Source organism: Enhydra lutris, unplaced genomic scaffold, assembly GCF_002288905.1.
Source record: "Enhydra lutris kenyoni isolate GAN:26980312 unplaced genomic scaffold, ASM228890v2 scaffoldscaffold5, whole genome shotgun sequence".
Lineage (NCBI taxonomy): Eukaryota > Metazoa > Chordata > Mammalia > Carnivora > Mustelidae > Enhydra > Enhydra lutris.
Genome location: NW_019154089.1, coordinates 11,395,853 through 11,412,260, shown reverse-complemented (window position 1 = coordinate 11,412,260; position 16,408 = coordinate 11,395,853). Strand labels below are relative to the sequence as shown.

At 38.2% G+C, this 16,408-nt stretch overlaps 1 protein-coding gene across 1 annotated transcript in view; it reads right to left on the bottom strand.

Annotated features, from left to right (window-relative positions):
* Positions 1 to 16,408, bottom strand: part of LOC111140889 (fibrillin 2) — a 247,559-nt gene that overhangs the window by 124,052 nt on the left and 107,099 nt on the right. Inside the window, exon 8 of the mRNA XM_022493138.1 lies at positions 2,582 to 2,707. Within this exon, the coding sequence (XP_022348846.1) occupies positions 2,582 to 2,707 (126 nt within the window). The remainder of the gene's footprint in view (positions 1 to 2,581; positions 2,708 to 16,408) is intronic.

Genomic DNA, 16,408 nt, shown 5'->3' with positions numbered 1-16,408 from the left:
GAAATGAAAAATATTATGGGGAAGGCTGATTAATTTTGCCCAAGAAGAAAATGTGATATCTAAATGGGGACTTAGAGGATGAGTCAGGTTTTAATGATCACAGAAAGAGGAAATCAAGATGCTTCAGAAGAGCGGATACCGTGGGCCAAGCCACGGTAGTGTGGTTACAGAGAACAGTGAGAGGAATGTGAGTGTGAGGCAGCAAGTCGTTAGCAATGAGTCTTTTTTTTTTTTTAATATTTCATTCATTTTACAGAAGGACAGAGAGCATGAGTGGGGGAGGGGATGCAGAAAGAGAGGGAGAAAGAGAATGTCAAGCAGACTCCATGAAGAGCGCAGAGCCTAATGCAAGGCTCCATCCCAGAACCCTGAGATAATGACCTGAGCTGAAATCATGAGTAAGATGTTTAACTGACTGAGCCACCCAGGCGCCCCAGCAATGAGTCTTGACTACAGATTGGTACCAGGTTCTAAAGGGCTTTGAATGTCCAGGTAAAGAATCAGAACTTTATAGAGGCAGGCAAGAGATAAAGAGAATTTATCATAATTTCATGGTAAACCAAATATCTGACAGTGCAGAAAAACAACCTCCATAAATCACTGCGAATCTTGATCTTGATTATCTGAATATAATGAAGAATATGTCTCCTTTCCAATGCAAAAAAAAAAAGTGAACACAAATTTTGTTTGACAAATATTTAGAAATGTAAAAAATCAAATACAAAAAATTAATTTGGAAATATGATATAAAAGATTAACATTTGTGTCAAACTCTTCTAACTAGTTTGCTTCTCTTCTCAGCCCTTACCACCTCCATTCTAATCCATGCTCAAAGGCCTCTGATTACTCCACCTGCCAAATAAAATATATACACCTGATGTGGATGTCTAGAACTTCACAAGAATGACCTCACTTACATCTCCAGCCTCCCTTTTTATTGTAGCCATATTCTAGAACGTAAGTTTCCTGAAACTAGGGTCTATGGCATGAACCAATGATGTTCAATGGTGACTCCCAAATTGGTATTCCTCCCACAGAGTTGAATCCATGCCTGTTTCAAGCTGATGAATATGTGTATGTACACAGATTATCCTCCTACATAGTTTTAGAAAATCAAACCAAGTGGAGGTTCGACTAGTTTTCAACCCTCACAGACCTGTCACTTGAAAATTAAATTAAATTAAATGAATTAGACTTACATGTGGTGAGTCAACAGGCACACTGACCCTAAAACCAGTTAATTTTCTCCAATTTCTACACTTAATAGTCCACATAAAATTTTTGACCTAATGTAAGATACAAACTTGATGCATTCATAAAGAACAAACAACTATCATTCAAATCTCATTACTCTAAGATGGGAGAGGGAGGCCAGACATAGATATCCTACCTCTCCAAGCAGACTGTCAGCACAGTACTGGAGAAACCACTCACACTAGAGACCTTGATACCTAGATACAGGGTCTCCACCTGCTTGAAATAGATAAGGAGGAAGTGTAGTGTCCGAGTAACACAGGGGCAGGAGTCCCAGAGATCTGCATTAGAACACCGGCTCCATCTGCTGGAGGTAAGTCACTTAGCTAACCTTTCTGAACCTCAGATTTCTTTGTCTGCAAATCTGAATAATTATACCTATCACACAGAGCTATCACGAGGATTACATAACATATGGGTCCGCGGCAGGCACATCCTCTTTCTTCTCCTCTTAACCATAATCAAGAATGTTTTGCTACACACTTACTAGAAGAAACTGAGGAACAGAGGGGTCAGTGGGCAAGTCAGAACTTGCCCAAGGCCCCACAGTTCTGAGATATTGAGGTAATACAAATGTGCAGTGCCTTACACATGGCATTGGTTTCAGAAATGGTAATGCTTATTTTTACTACTACTCCCTCTGTTTTTTTCTATTACAGTCACTCTTATTCTTCTACTAGTATTTATGATGACAATATAGTATTCTCAAGGCAGAATCTACACCTCTCACATTCACATCGCATGGTGGCCCTAAGTTTAAGTTTTGCTCAATAATGGATGACCAAGACCATGACTGAGAAATACTGTTTCATCTTTCCTAACAAGGGAAAACATACAAATATATTTGGCTTTACTTTGAATATATTTAAAACACAAATTAAAGGTGTCAGTTTCTTTTTTGTAATCACTCTTTTCACTAGAATAAACAAGCTGTAAGTAAATAAGACCCTGACTACATTCATGATTCATAGCAACAGAAGAAGCTTTAATTACTATATTCTGTCTCCCGAGGCAGATTTAAAAAAAAGTATCTTTCTCTTGCCTTTGTGTCTCTAGCACTGGGCAAGAGCAATGTCTTGAGGAAGTCTTCCTTCATTTCCAAAAAGACACTGACAATGTAAAACAAACCCAGATGGCTTTTGAAACTGAAGTCTTTGCAAAGAGCACCTGGTCTATCAAGCCCTCAATAGGGGTGCCATTTATTTTAAACAACCTTTTCAGCCACTTTCCCAATGGTTTTATAATCGTTGCCATCTTCATACACGTTTGGGCTATTCTGTTATTATAAAGAAGCACTGTACTGTGCCTTCAAAAATCCAAGGCTTACCGATGCACCGAGAGCCATCTGTTGAGGTGACGTAGCCACGTGGACAAATGCAAAAATAGCTTCCCACGGTGTTGGAACACTCGCCAGTCTCACATATCCCAGGAATGATGCTGCACTCATCGATGTCTAATCAAGGGAAGGAGGAGAAGATGATTGAGAAAGGCCTCCATTAAACAGCTTGTACAAGGGATTTTTTTTTAAAGAGTATCAGAGTACTCATGGTTGATTAGGTCAGATCATATAACCCTGAATATACTCTTGTTTCAGGCCCTGAGGAATTTCTCACAAATATCTATGGGAACTGAGATGAAAGTAAACTCCCATGGCAGTAACACAATGCCAACTAAAGCAAAACTCTATATCCTTTTCTCCCCCAACCCCACAATTGCAATTTAAATTGAAAATAAGTAAGATACCAATGTTTTAGTTTCTATTCTCTATCAATTAGGGAATTATCCTACTACAGCCTTAAAACACACACACACACACACACACACACACACACATACACACACACATAGGGATTACATTTTAAAATGTGGAATAACAGAATACATTTAAAAATTTATAGCTGATTTTCATGCTAATTGTCTGAACCAAGGGGTGGTAGCAAGTAGTTGTTTTTTTTTTTTTTTTTCCTTTTTCTATTTGGCTTCAGGACATGTTTTTGTACTTACATTTGAATATGGGTGTATTTGACATTCTCAGAATTAACTTTAAATCTAAAATAATATAGAAACATGGCAGAGGGCAAACTTGGGAGGCTTTGGGAGGTGTCCAGTTTTCCCATTGTACCTCCCTGAACTTACCCGTTCAGCTCACTCAATGCTTGGACTAGTCTATCCTCTTGCACGTTCATGAAAGGTCTGCTTTCTTTTAAACTTTAGTGAAAGCAGAAAACTGGTCCATTTATATAAGTATTAGTGTATTTTTCCTCTTGTTCAATAAGCAGAGAGAGGTGGAAAGTCAAACAAAACTACAATTAAGTACACTGGAACCTAAATACTAATACATTTAAGAGGAAATGAGCAATTGTGAGGGAAATCCAGCCACAGATGCCTAGGAGTTGGCCGTCTAAGGCACAGAGCTAGTAAAGACCACTGAATACAGAGAAGGATTTAAAAGTCATAAACATAATGATTACAGAAAAGCAACCTTAGCTTTTAGTTTCTTTTGAGTTTTTAGTTGCATATTTATTTTTTAATGTATCCAAAAAGACAGGGAAAAAATCATATTCTTGTAAATATAAGGAAAGAAATTTTAAACCCCACAATTTAAAAAATAGTTAGCAACGCCTTTCTTGAATTCCTCCATTGATCTAATCATTCTTTTTTTCCCATTTATTCTGACAAGTTACTCTTGCCTACAAGCTGTGTCATGAAGTAACTATAAGCCTGTGTGTCTTCTTGGAACGTTCTCATATAAAAAAGTTACCAGACTCAGACATTCCCTGAAATAATATCTTCATTTGAGGCATAGCAGTTAGCCACTGAAGGCACACGGGTATAAATCAAAATTGACCAATTCCCTAAGAGAGATCAGAATTCTAACATGAATTGACTACATGAGAAGCAAGTACATAATGTGGTGCAGTTACGATCAGATTTAATTCAACAAAACAAAACCATGTGTGCAAAATTAGGACCTACTGCATCTTGTGCTGCTATCTTAGGGCCGTGCATCTTAATGAAATGGAATGTGAATTCAGAATAGAAAGGAAACTAGAAGGCTATGCTTTAATCACCGAACACACTGATCAGTCACTTGAGGATAAGGAAGACTATACAAGAGACGAGCACACAGTGCAGCAAGCATTGCAGAGGTAAGACAGCCCTTCTGATCCTCTACGGTCATAGTAACAGTCCAGGCACTTAAGGAGCCCAGGGCTGATCTAAATTCTTAAAAATTAGAACCCTTACATCCTTCATTTAAGCATTAACTCTTATTTCCAAGCATTTCTTTTTATAATAAAGAACTTCATGCTCTACTTCCAAATACTATCCCTGACAATGAAGAGTAGAAAACTGAAAGAGGTTTGACATTTTTCTTTTTCAAGGAAAAGAAAAACCTGGAACAGAGAAGAACACATGGAATGATATTAAACTTGTGGTTTTTGCGTTAAATATTTTCGTGCACAAAAACTCCATGTTTCACAATTCTTAGAATTAACTAGGAACCTTAGAAGGTTAGCGTCCAAATAATTGTATGAAAAAGGCTCCTTCTAAAGAATTAAGAAATCCTATATGGACACTAGGAATGTATTTCATTTTTCAGTAGCCACCCACCTAAATTTTAAAAATTCATTGCTTTTCTCTTTAAACTGACCAAAACACCCTGCATGTCAATGCAGTCATGCCCAATGTTTACCAATTTAAATCTAGCATTAATACTTATGGTAAGAAGGATGTGTGCCTTCAGCTCTTTTATAATATTAGTTCTTCAAGATCATATGTCACAATCAGATTTGAAAGCAGTATCTTTACAAATGTAAAGAGTACACTTGCTTGGTAAGATACACAGGGAGTGTGTCTAAAGATAAGCCTATTCACTGAAAAAGGCAAAGTCTTAATACAAGGAGTTGGTTTCATTCATCCTCAGCATATCTGATGTGCCTCCAACAACCTTCTCTTGAGCTTTTTTAAAAAAAGTTTATTTATCGGATCAGAAAAAGACAATTATCATATGATGATCTCTCTGATATGAAGAATTTGAGAGGCAGAGTGGGGGGTTGTGGGGGTAGGGAGGGAAAAAATGGAACAAGACAGGACTGGGGAGGGAGACAAACCATGAGAGACTCTTAATCTCAGGAAACAAACTGAGGGTTGCTGGGGATTTGGGGGAATAGGAATAGGGTGGCTGGGTTATGGACATTGGGGAGGGTATGTGCTGTGAATTGTGTAAGTCTAATGATTCAGAGACATGTGCCCCTGAAGCAAATAATACATTGTATGTAAATTTTTTTAAAAGTTTATTTATGGGGTTGGGGGAGAGGGAGAGCTCCCATGTGGCTCAGTTCTTAAGCACTGGACTCTTAGTTTTGTCTCAGGTCATGACCTCAGGGTCATGAAATTGAGCCCAGCATTGTGTTCCATGCTCAGCACAGAGTCTGCTTGAGGTTCTCTTCCCCGCCCCATCGCTTCCCCCACCTGAAGTTGTATGCTCTTTCTCTCTCTCTAAAATAAAAATTAAAATCTTTAAAACTTTATCAGTTTGGTGGCTTTGGTCAGCAAATACCAGAAAAGTTGGTCTAAAGGGTTATAAACCAAAAAATTAATAGCTTGCATATCTCAAGTCCATATGGCATGGACATCAGGGTTGGTTTAAGTCAATGTCTTTTGGTCATTTTCTCTGAGATTTGCTCAACTATGCACTCTGTGCTTTGATTTCATCCTTAGGCTATCTTCCCTGATGGGAGCAAAACAACTGTAGCAGTTTTCTAGGCTTGACCTTTGACCCCAGGACACCTAGTAGAAGAGAGGGTGTCTCTTCCTGGGGCTCTCTTTTAGGAGGGAGGAAACTTTTCCCCAAGGGCACCCAGCAAACCTTCCCTGTTGTCCTAATGTTCTGAGCTATATTCCTCTAGCCAGGAGAATATGCTGGTTGGCAAAGGCCTGGAATCCTGAACCAATTACTGTAGCCAGTGGAATGCACTTAGACTAATAAAGAACAACAAAAACTAAAGCAAAAACCAGCATGGATAAGTACATCTGAATAGAGAGCACAGCTGAAGCATGGAACGTGTACCAGAATGGATAGGAAGCTGATGGAAAATGAGCTTAGTTAGTTAGCCATAGGCTGAATCCTGGAGAGTCCTCCCAAGGACTTTGGCTTTTATTCTGAGGTGATTTATAGTGTCTATGAAGGAGGTTAAACAAGAGCATTCATTAGAAAATCAGTATTTTAGAAAGACAATTCTTGTGTGTAATGTGGACAGCTAATGATTAATGATTAACTAGAGATTAATGATGAGAGTATGGAACAAGCTTTATGATGAGAAAGAGAACATATTTTCGTGAGATTTGAGGAAGGAGAAATCAACAGGACTTTGCTACAGGATTAAATCAGACTTCTAGCTTGATTAACAAGGGAGATTAATGGTAGTTCTATTAACAGAGAACAGGACAGGGAAAGAAGACATTTTAAGGTCAAGCTGGGTTTTGGACTTTCTGAACTTCAGATTTTTGAGAGAAATGGGCAGCAATTCCAACTGCGTAGCTACAAATTTGAAACTCAATAAAGACGTAAGGGGTAAAAATGTACACTTGTGATTTATCACCAACTCAGTGGGTTGTGTTTGAAGTTGTAGCAATAAATAAGATGTGCAAAGGAGGTATGTAATGAAGAGAGCTGAATTTAAGGTGGGAAATTCTGAGAACCTCCACATTCTAAGAGAAAGTCAAGGGAAGAAAAGCCATTAGAGCAGACTGGGGAGGAAAAATTAGGGAGAGATGAGGAAGAACATGATGAACGAAGGCCAGCATGCACACTGTCAAAAAGGGGGCTATTGAGTGTGCCACGGAAGAGTAAAGAAAGAGAAGGGCTGGAAAGTGGTTGGTAATTTGAAGAAGTTGAGCACAGGTTTTTTTTTTTTTTTTTTTTTTTTTTAGGAAAATTAGATCTAAGCGAAACCATCTGACAGATTTGACTGCCAAACCACAGAACCTCATATTTGTCAACCAACATTTACAACATTTACTGTAAATCTTACTCTAAGCAGAATATAATGAATAATTTGGTAAGTAGTGCTAAGTGTGATCTCAGATATCACCGAATTCTAAGAACATGGCCCTAGAGATTCTGTCAATTCCAATATGGATGTATAGTATAAAGCAGTCCATGTAACAATTATGTTACAGAGAACTTAGAACAAATTAAACAAGAAAGTCTGCTTTTAAAAAAGTCTTCATATTTTCTTCCCCTCAGTGTCAAGGAACTGTATGTATGTGGTCTATTCTGTATAACTTTTTCGGTATAGGAAAATATATATTTCCATTTTACCCTGGACTTCTATTAATTAATATGCTATTTAAATTTATGACTAAATTTTAAACAGAATAAACTGCTATCTATTTCAAGCTTTTATAAGGACAACAGGCATTACAGAAATGGTAAAATAAGCTATAATGAAAAAGTAACATTTGCTTTCCTACTTTCAGATTTTGAATGGTGTGTATCAACTGTACTCAGAATTCCATTGTATATTCAAAAGCAGTTTTACTGAAATATTATGTGGTAGTACATTCATCCACTTACAGTGCAAAATTCAATGGTTTTTAGTACATTCACAGAGTTGTGCAACCATTGCTACAACTTAATTTTAGAATATTTCATCCCCTCAAAAGTATTCCATCCTGTCAGTAGTCACCCTTCCTACCTCCCTTTAAGTTCTAGGGAGTAACTAACTTACATATAACTAAAAGATCTACAACTAATACCAACTAATCTGTCTTTATAGGTTTGCCTGTTCTGGATCTCTCATATAAATGGAATCATAAAATATATGCTGTTTCAGGACTGGCTTCTTTCACTTACTATAATGTTTTCAAGGTTTATCAATGTTGTGGCATATACCAGTAGTTCATTCCTTTTAATTGCTGAATAATATTCCAGTGTATGGATATATCACATTTTATCTACTCATTCATCAGTTAATGGATATTCAAGTTGTTTCCTTTTTTTTTTTTTTTTTTTTTTTTTTTTTGGCTATTATGGATAAAGCTGCTATGAACATTTGGGTACTAGTTTTATGTGGACATATATTTACATCTCACTTGTGGATAAACCTAGAAGGGAAATTGCTCAGTCATAAGGTAACTCTATGTTTAATTTATTGAGGAACTGCCAAATTGTCTTCCAAAGTACCTGTAGAATTTTAAATTCCCACTAGCAATGTATGAAGATTCCAGTTTCTCCATATCCTTGCCAAGATCCATTATTATCTTTTATTTTGTAATAATGTGAATTGGTATCACACTGTAGTTCTGGTTTGCATTTCTCTAATGACTAAAGATGTTTAGCACATTTTCACGTACTTACTGGTTTTTTTACATTTCTTCTTTGGAGAAATATCTATTTAATTGCTTTGTCCAGCTTTTAATTGAGTTATTTGCCCATTAGTAATTGAGTTTAAGGAGTTCTTTATACATGTCCTACATCCCTTATATACGTCCTTTATATATGTCCTATATATATAATTTGCATATGAATTTCTAATATGAACTTTAGACTGCCAATTTCTGCAAAACAAACAAAAAACAAATCAGAATTGCAACAGGGATTGTGCTGCACCTACAGATCAATTTAGGAAATACTATCATCTTAACAATATTAAGTATTCCCATCTATAAACATGGGATGTTTTCCCTTTTATTTAGAACTTCTTTAATTTCTTTCAAAAAGGTTTTGCAGTTTTAAATGTAAACGTCTTCTGTTTCGTTTGTTAAATGTATTCCTACGACTTTGTTCTTTTTGAAATGCAGTTGATTTTTATATATTGATATTGCATAACATCAACGTGGCTGAACTCCTTTGTTGGACCTAATAATTTTTTGGAGGATACCTTCTCCACTTCAGTGGATACCTTATGCACTTCAGTTGACATCTTCTCCACCAAAGGCATGCCATCTGCACATAGATAATTTTACTTCCTCTTTTCCAATCTGGATACTCCCTAATTTCTTTTCCTACCTAACTGCTCTGTTAGCAAGAAGTATTCATTCTTTTGTCAGGAAGTATGATGTTAACTATAGTTTTTATTATGAAGTATGATGTTAGCTATTATCAGGTTAAGGATGTTTCTTTCTATTCCTAATTTGTTGATCATTTTTATCATGAAAGGGTGTCAGATTTTTCTAATGCACTTTTTGCATCTACTGAAATGACTGTATGGTTTTTATCTTTAACTCAGTTATTTGGATGGTGTATTATATTATTTGATTTTTCAGAGGCTGAACCACCACCTTGCATTCCCAGTATCAGAATGATACTGTCCTCAGAGAATATGTATTTTTATAACCATTATAACTCTGATGGCGTAATTTTTTTATCATTAGGAAATGTTCCTCTTTACCACCAGTAACATTTTTTATTTACAATCTATTTTGTCTGATAATAGTTTAGCCATTCTAAACTATTCTAAACATTCCATCTGTGCTTTGCATAATGTATCTTGTTCTCATCTTTTAATCTTCAACCTATCTATATTTTTTTTATTTTAAAGTATGTCTTCTAGAGGCAGTCCATGGAATGGGAGAAGATATTTGCAAATGACATTACAGATAAAGGGCTGATATTCAAGATCTATAAAGAACTTCTCAACACTCAAACAACAAATAACTCAGTCAAAAAACAGGTTGCAGACATGAATGGACACTTCTCCAAAGAAGACATACAAATGGCTAACAGACATATGAAAAAATGCTCAACATCACTAGCCATCAGAGAAATACAAATCAAAACCACAATGAGATACCACCTTACACCAATTAGAATGGCAAAAATTAACAAAACAGGAAATAGAATGGCAAAAATTAACAAAACAGGAAACACCAAATGTTGGTGAGGATGTGGAGAAAAAGGAACCCTCTTACCCTGCTGGTGGGAATGCAAGCTGGTACAGCCACTCTGGAAAACAATATGGAGGTTCCTTAAGGTGTTAAGAACAGAGCTACCTTATGAGCCAGAAAATGCACTACTAGGTATCTACCCCAAAGATAGAGTTAGTGAAAAGAAGGGTAACATACACCTTCAATGTTCACAGCAGCAATGTCCACAACAGTCAAAGTGTGGAAGGAGCCGAGATGCCCTTCAACAGATGAATGGATAAAGAAGTTGTCCATATATATAACGGAATATTATTTAGCCATCAGAAAGGATAAATACCCACTATTTACATCAACATGGATGGAACTGGAAGGGATTATGCTAAGTGAAGTAAGTTAAGCAGAGAAAGACAATTATCATACGGTTTCATTCATATGTGGAACTTAAGCAATAGCTCGGAGGACCATAGGGGAAGGAAGGGAAATCCAAAGGGGGAGAAATCAGACAGGGAGATAAACCATGAGAGAACTATGGACTCCAGGAAACAAACTGAGGGTTTCAGAGAGGAAGGGAATGGGGGATGGGGTAACAGGGTGATGGACATTGAGGGCACGCGCTGTGATGAGCACTAGGGGTTATACTTAACTACTGAATCACTGAACAGTCTACCAAAAATTAACGATGCACTATACAGTGGCTAACTGAATATAATAATAATAAAAAAAAAACCCACAAAGTATGTCTTCTGTAGAAGGTGCAAGGTACTGATTGGTCAAATGTTGTACTTAGGGCCTCTTAGCCAGTTAGCAGTTGACCCTTTACTGCTCGATGTACATGTGGCATAGAGGATGCTATCACAGTTCAGAGTATGGGGTTTTTTTGCCCCACGTACTGTCAAGGAACAGTAATCTGGAAGTCTCCTCTCTGATCTCACTCGAGCAGGTAGAGCTTTGGGCATGCCTGGAATTTCACAGGGGCAGGGACATCTGTGCTATGGTTTTTAAGCCTGGCTGTCTAGGAGTCCCTCCTTGGTCAGGGTAGCTTAAATTATTCAGCATTTAGTCAGAGGTTATGTTCAAGTGTTTTGTGTCAGTGAGGCCTCTGCCCTGCATTGATGGGTCTGTGTGGTGATTAAGGAATGCTTTCAAGTCTGCCCCTCTGCTCATGAGTGGGTGCAGCCTAGTACATACCATAGCTTTCTCAAACCTCAGAGCTGACTGGGATCCTCTGAGGGCTCTTCTGGACTCTTTCCCTGATTCGCTCCATTAAATTTCTGGCTATGCTACTGTTCTGCTTGAATCATTGGGTTACTAGCCTCCTCTTAATTGTCTCCGACCAAAACTTCTACCGTGTATGATAGTGCCCTTAGGTATGGAGGTCTCCATTCTCTGTTCCAAATAAAGCTGTCCCTTCAGGCAGAGCTAAGGTTCTCTTTGTCCTCATGATCTGCCTTTTCCCTGGGCACTACAGGGATACTCAGGCAAGGACTCACTATACCTGGAGTGATGCCTCTGCTCTACCAGCAGGTACAAGGGGAAGGAGAGGGCAGTTCCTGTATCCTCAGTACACCCTTCCATGAATGGAACCTCTGCTCTTTGAGCAAACTAGAGTCAGTGCCCTTAGACAACCACTAGTGGTACAACCTGAAATATACCTCCCACCTACCGGTGGAAGCTGAGTGTAGAAGAAAAAGCAGTCCTCTCTGTTGTTCCCACCTGGATTAGAGCTTTTGAAAATGGAATAGGGGTAGGGAAAGGGGATAAGAAATACCAGGAGCCTGGCCCTCTATGAATTTATTATCTATTAAAGTAGTAAAGAGTATAATCTAGGACAGTAGTATAATCTATTAAATAAATGTAAAACAAGGCACAATATGATGGGTCCCACCAGAGGAGACTAACAATGTACTATCTCAATTCAATTATGAGAACAAGGAAAAGCTCCAGGAGGACACAGCATTAATAAAGAATGCTAAAACATGGGGCAAAACTTCAGTACGGAGAGAAGATGGCAGAAGTTCTTTCAGACAGAGGAAACACTATGAGCCAAAGTACAGAGGTGACCAATTAAAAGGTATGGATGAGGAATGAACAGTTTCCCGTGAGCTGAGAATATTTATAAGGGAGTAGAAGAAGATACAGCTGGAAAATCAGAATGCCGTTCTCAGGAATCTATCCTTATTTTGTGGCAATGAGGAGCACCTAAATCACAAAGCAGGGAAAGAGTAAGAATTTTACTTTTGATGGGAATTAAAGAGTACACTTATCATGAGCACTGAATAATGTATAGAATTGCTGAATAATATACTGTATGCCTGAAGGTAATATAATACTGTATGCTAACAATATTGGAATTAAAATTAAAAACTTAATAAAAAGTAATTTTATCTTTGGTAAATTTATCTGACAATGTTGATGAAGAAGAACAAGGCTAAGGTAAGAATAGGGCAGGAAGAGTAGAGGTAATAACATAGTCCAAGCTCCAGTTAATGAGGGGGGGTTAGGAAAGGAAACAATAAATGGAAGAAACATCCTGCGAGTAAAAGCAAGAATAAGAGAAAGGGATGGTGGATTTCATTACTGAACTAATATTAGCAAAATTAGTAAAATAAAGGAAAGACATTTTTGAGAATATAGATGGTTTCATCATTAACATTTTGAGCTAACAGTACCTAGAAAATAGCTGAAAATCCAGGGAAGATCTTTATAAAGGGACTGGCAGCTATGGATAAAGACATTTGAAACCATCAATGTGAATAAAATCAGTAAAACTGAGACTACAAAGAGAAGAGAACATAAGAGAAGATGCTAATGATAGTTTCTAAGGGGATATAGTCATTTGAAAGAAGAGAAGCAAGTAAAGATAAAGAAAAGAGAGGTCACCAGGATTACTGAAAAGGGATTTAAATTTTATTTTATTTTGAAAAGCAATTTAATTTTTTAAAAGATGTATATATGTATGTATGTATTTAATTGGAGAGAGAGAAGGGAACATTTGTCGAGCATGGGGGCAGGGGTAGAAGGAGAGAATCATCAAACAGACTCCATGCTGAGTGCACTGCCCAATTCGGGGCTTGATCTCAGGACCCTGAGATCATGACCTGAGCCGAAACCAATAGTCAGACTCTCAAATGACTGCAGTGACCCAGGCACTCCTGATTTAAATTTTAGAAAAGTAAATGTGACAGACAAAATAATGGCTCACCAATGATGTCCAAGTCCTATCCTAGGAACTTGTGACTATTTGAGTTCATATGACAAAAGGATTTGGGACTGCTAATCCCTCAAATTGAAATGGGGAGATAATCCTGAATTATCTAGTCCAATGTAATAGAGTCCTTGCAAGTGGAAGATAAGGCAAAAGTGCCAGTTCAAAGAGAGATGCGAAGATGCTGCATTGTTAGCTGAAGATGGGAGGGGGCTACAAGCCAGGAATGAAGGGAGTTTCTAGAAGCTGGAAATGTAAAGAAAATGAATTCTCCCCCAGACACTCTAGAAAGAATATGCAGTCCTGTCCATACCTTCATTTCAGTCCTGCCCACACCTTCATTTTGGACTTCTGAGTTCCAAAAATATAAAATAATAAATATGTGGTTTAAGTCACTAAGCTTTTGATAGTATGTTACAGCAGTGGTAGGAAACTAAGACCTCAAGGAATGTTATTTAAGAAGAAATAGGGTAACCAATAATAGTAAATGCTATGAGGGATTCATGAAAACAAAGGCAATTTTACAAAAGGATAAGAAATAATTGGTGGAATAGAAGTTGAGATCACTGGTATAGACTGAGATTTTAGGAAACTTTACAGTGAACAAAGTCAGAAAGGAACAATACTGACAGGAGACTAAAGAGAGGAAGAGGTTTTGTGTAATGCGGTTTAGGATGACCTTGATTGTAGGTAAGAGAGAATCAGGAAAAAGAGATACAAGCTAGAAACTGAGCTAATTAATGACAAGAGTTAGGAGTCTAGAAAGGTGACAGAATAAGGTACAGAGCTGGAACATTTTGCTCTGGAAAGATATGAAGACATTTCATCAAAGGCAGGGAAAATGGAAAATGAGGATGTAGTAAGAGAAATGAGGCTGAATAAGTTCACATCAAATAGCTTCAATTCTCTAGGTAAAATAGAGTACAGATGTTACAAAACTCTAACGTGCACACACAGAAAAATCACCCGGACAGCTTACTAAACATGCAGATTGTGACTTCTAGTCAAGATGTTCTGTGGGGTGCCTGGGTGGCTCAGTCAGTTAGGCATCTGCCTTCAGCTCTGGTCATGATCCCAGGGTCCTGGGATCTAGCCACATGTCCGGCTCTCACTCAGTGGAGAGCCTGCTTCTCCCGCTCCCTCTGCCACACCCCCTGCTTGTGTTCTCTATAAAATAAATGAATAAAATCTTTAAAAAAAAAAAAGACTGTGGTATTCCCCTTTTACTACAAACACATAACCATGACAGATGACATACGAAAAGAGGAAACAGAAGACCCAGTTGGTTCCAAAACACAAGATAATTGTTTCCTTGGACCACAAATAGAATTGCAAAGCAGTAAGTAGAGCTGAAGCGAGGAGTTTGCTGGACTCCTTCCTCAGCTGGTGGTGGTGTCCAAGAGATCAGAATGATACTCCATGACAGTGTGGTGTGGTAAACACTAAAGCATGAGCAGTGCAGGGTGACAGGGACACAGAGAAGAGAAATGGGTCAGGAAAGACTTTCACCAGACATTCATGGTCACACTAAAACATGTCAGATAAAAAGGCCCACACCAGGCTATGAAGATGAACATAGAATAATACTGTTTCCTGGGCAGAGGGGAGAGCACACACAAAGATGAGGCAAGAAGGAACATGAGCTGAGGAGCTAAGTGAATGTTAATGAGTTTGAATCACAGAGTGTGTAGAAAGAACTGAAGCTGGAGGGGTAAGGAGAGGACGGTCATGCAGGAACTTTATCAAGAAATCAGAGGATTCAAACAGAGGAGTGACATGGCCAAACATGTTCTGGAAAGATCACTGTGCCCACAACACGAAGAAAGGACCGTAGTGGAACAATTAAGAGGCAGGGAGATCCCAAAGAATGCTCAGTAATCATCTCTCATCGTCCCCCATCATAAAAGAGACGATGGGAATGAAGGCACAGGAGAGCAGATAAATTCAAAATATATTTAGGAAGCACAATCCATCTAAATGTCTTGGTGGTAAAACAGTTGTGTCAGGGGCGGCACCTGGGTGGCTCAGACAGTTAAGTGGCTGACTCTTGGTTTCAGCTCAGGTCATGATCTCAGGGTCTTGAGATAGAGTCCTGTGGAAGGCTCTGCACTCCACAGGGAGTCAGCTTGAGATTCTCTCCCTGTGTCCCTCCCTCACTTGGGTGCGTTCTCTCTCAAATAAACAAACAAACAAATAAAATCTTTTTTAAAAAGTCATGTCAGGAGAGGGAGGAATCAAGAGTAGCCCCCTAGATTTAGGATTGTGAGGAGGTATATGGAAAGTGCTAGTAAGGGACATGTGGGATGGATGTGGGCAGCTACAGACCCGGTAGGGGTCTGTGCATGCTGAGGTGACTGGGGGAGGGGGACAGACTGACTAGGCAGTGGCACACAAAGGTAGGGAACAGAGGAGACAGGCACAGGGACTCTATTTGGAGGAGTGCAACTGCGTGTAGATGACTTTTTTTTCTGCATGAATGTCAGGAAGATAAGGAATGGGAAAAGCCCATCTGGTAATCTTGATGAAATTAGTTTCATTTGACTAGAGAGGATACTGCACAGATGACAGAGGGTTCTAGAACAAGGCAGAATACAGAAAGAAGAGCAAAACTGTACGTAATTCCGAGGTTTGATGTGAAGAAGAAGGAAAAGAGAGGGCGGGAGCTCAAGACAAAGATGGAAAGGGAGTTTCTTTTTTAGGATGATGGAAAACCCCATGATCCACTTCTATCAGAGATGTATGTACAGAGACATCATCTATGAAACACAGTCAATGGTTTAGTGTTATCTCATAGGTTTACTGCAGTATGATTACATATACCTTCCTGGACCCTCTTTCTTCTTGTTATTGATCTAAGGAAGTACATTTATAATAGTCTGTGTGTTAACATTAATGGGCACTAAAGGGACTTCTCACTTAGGAGGTTTTTCGTTTGTTTAGGGGGAATAATGGCTTTTTTTTTTTTTTTTTTTTTTTTTTTTTTTGGTTTCTTTTTCATTAATGGATTGGTTCTTTTTTGGCATGAAATCAATACTGTTTTTTTTTAAAACCTAATTTTGAGCTAATTATGGATGAAGT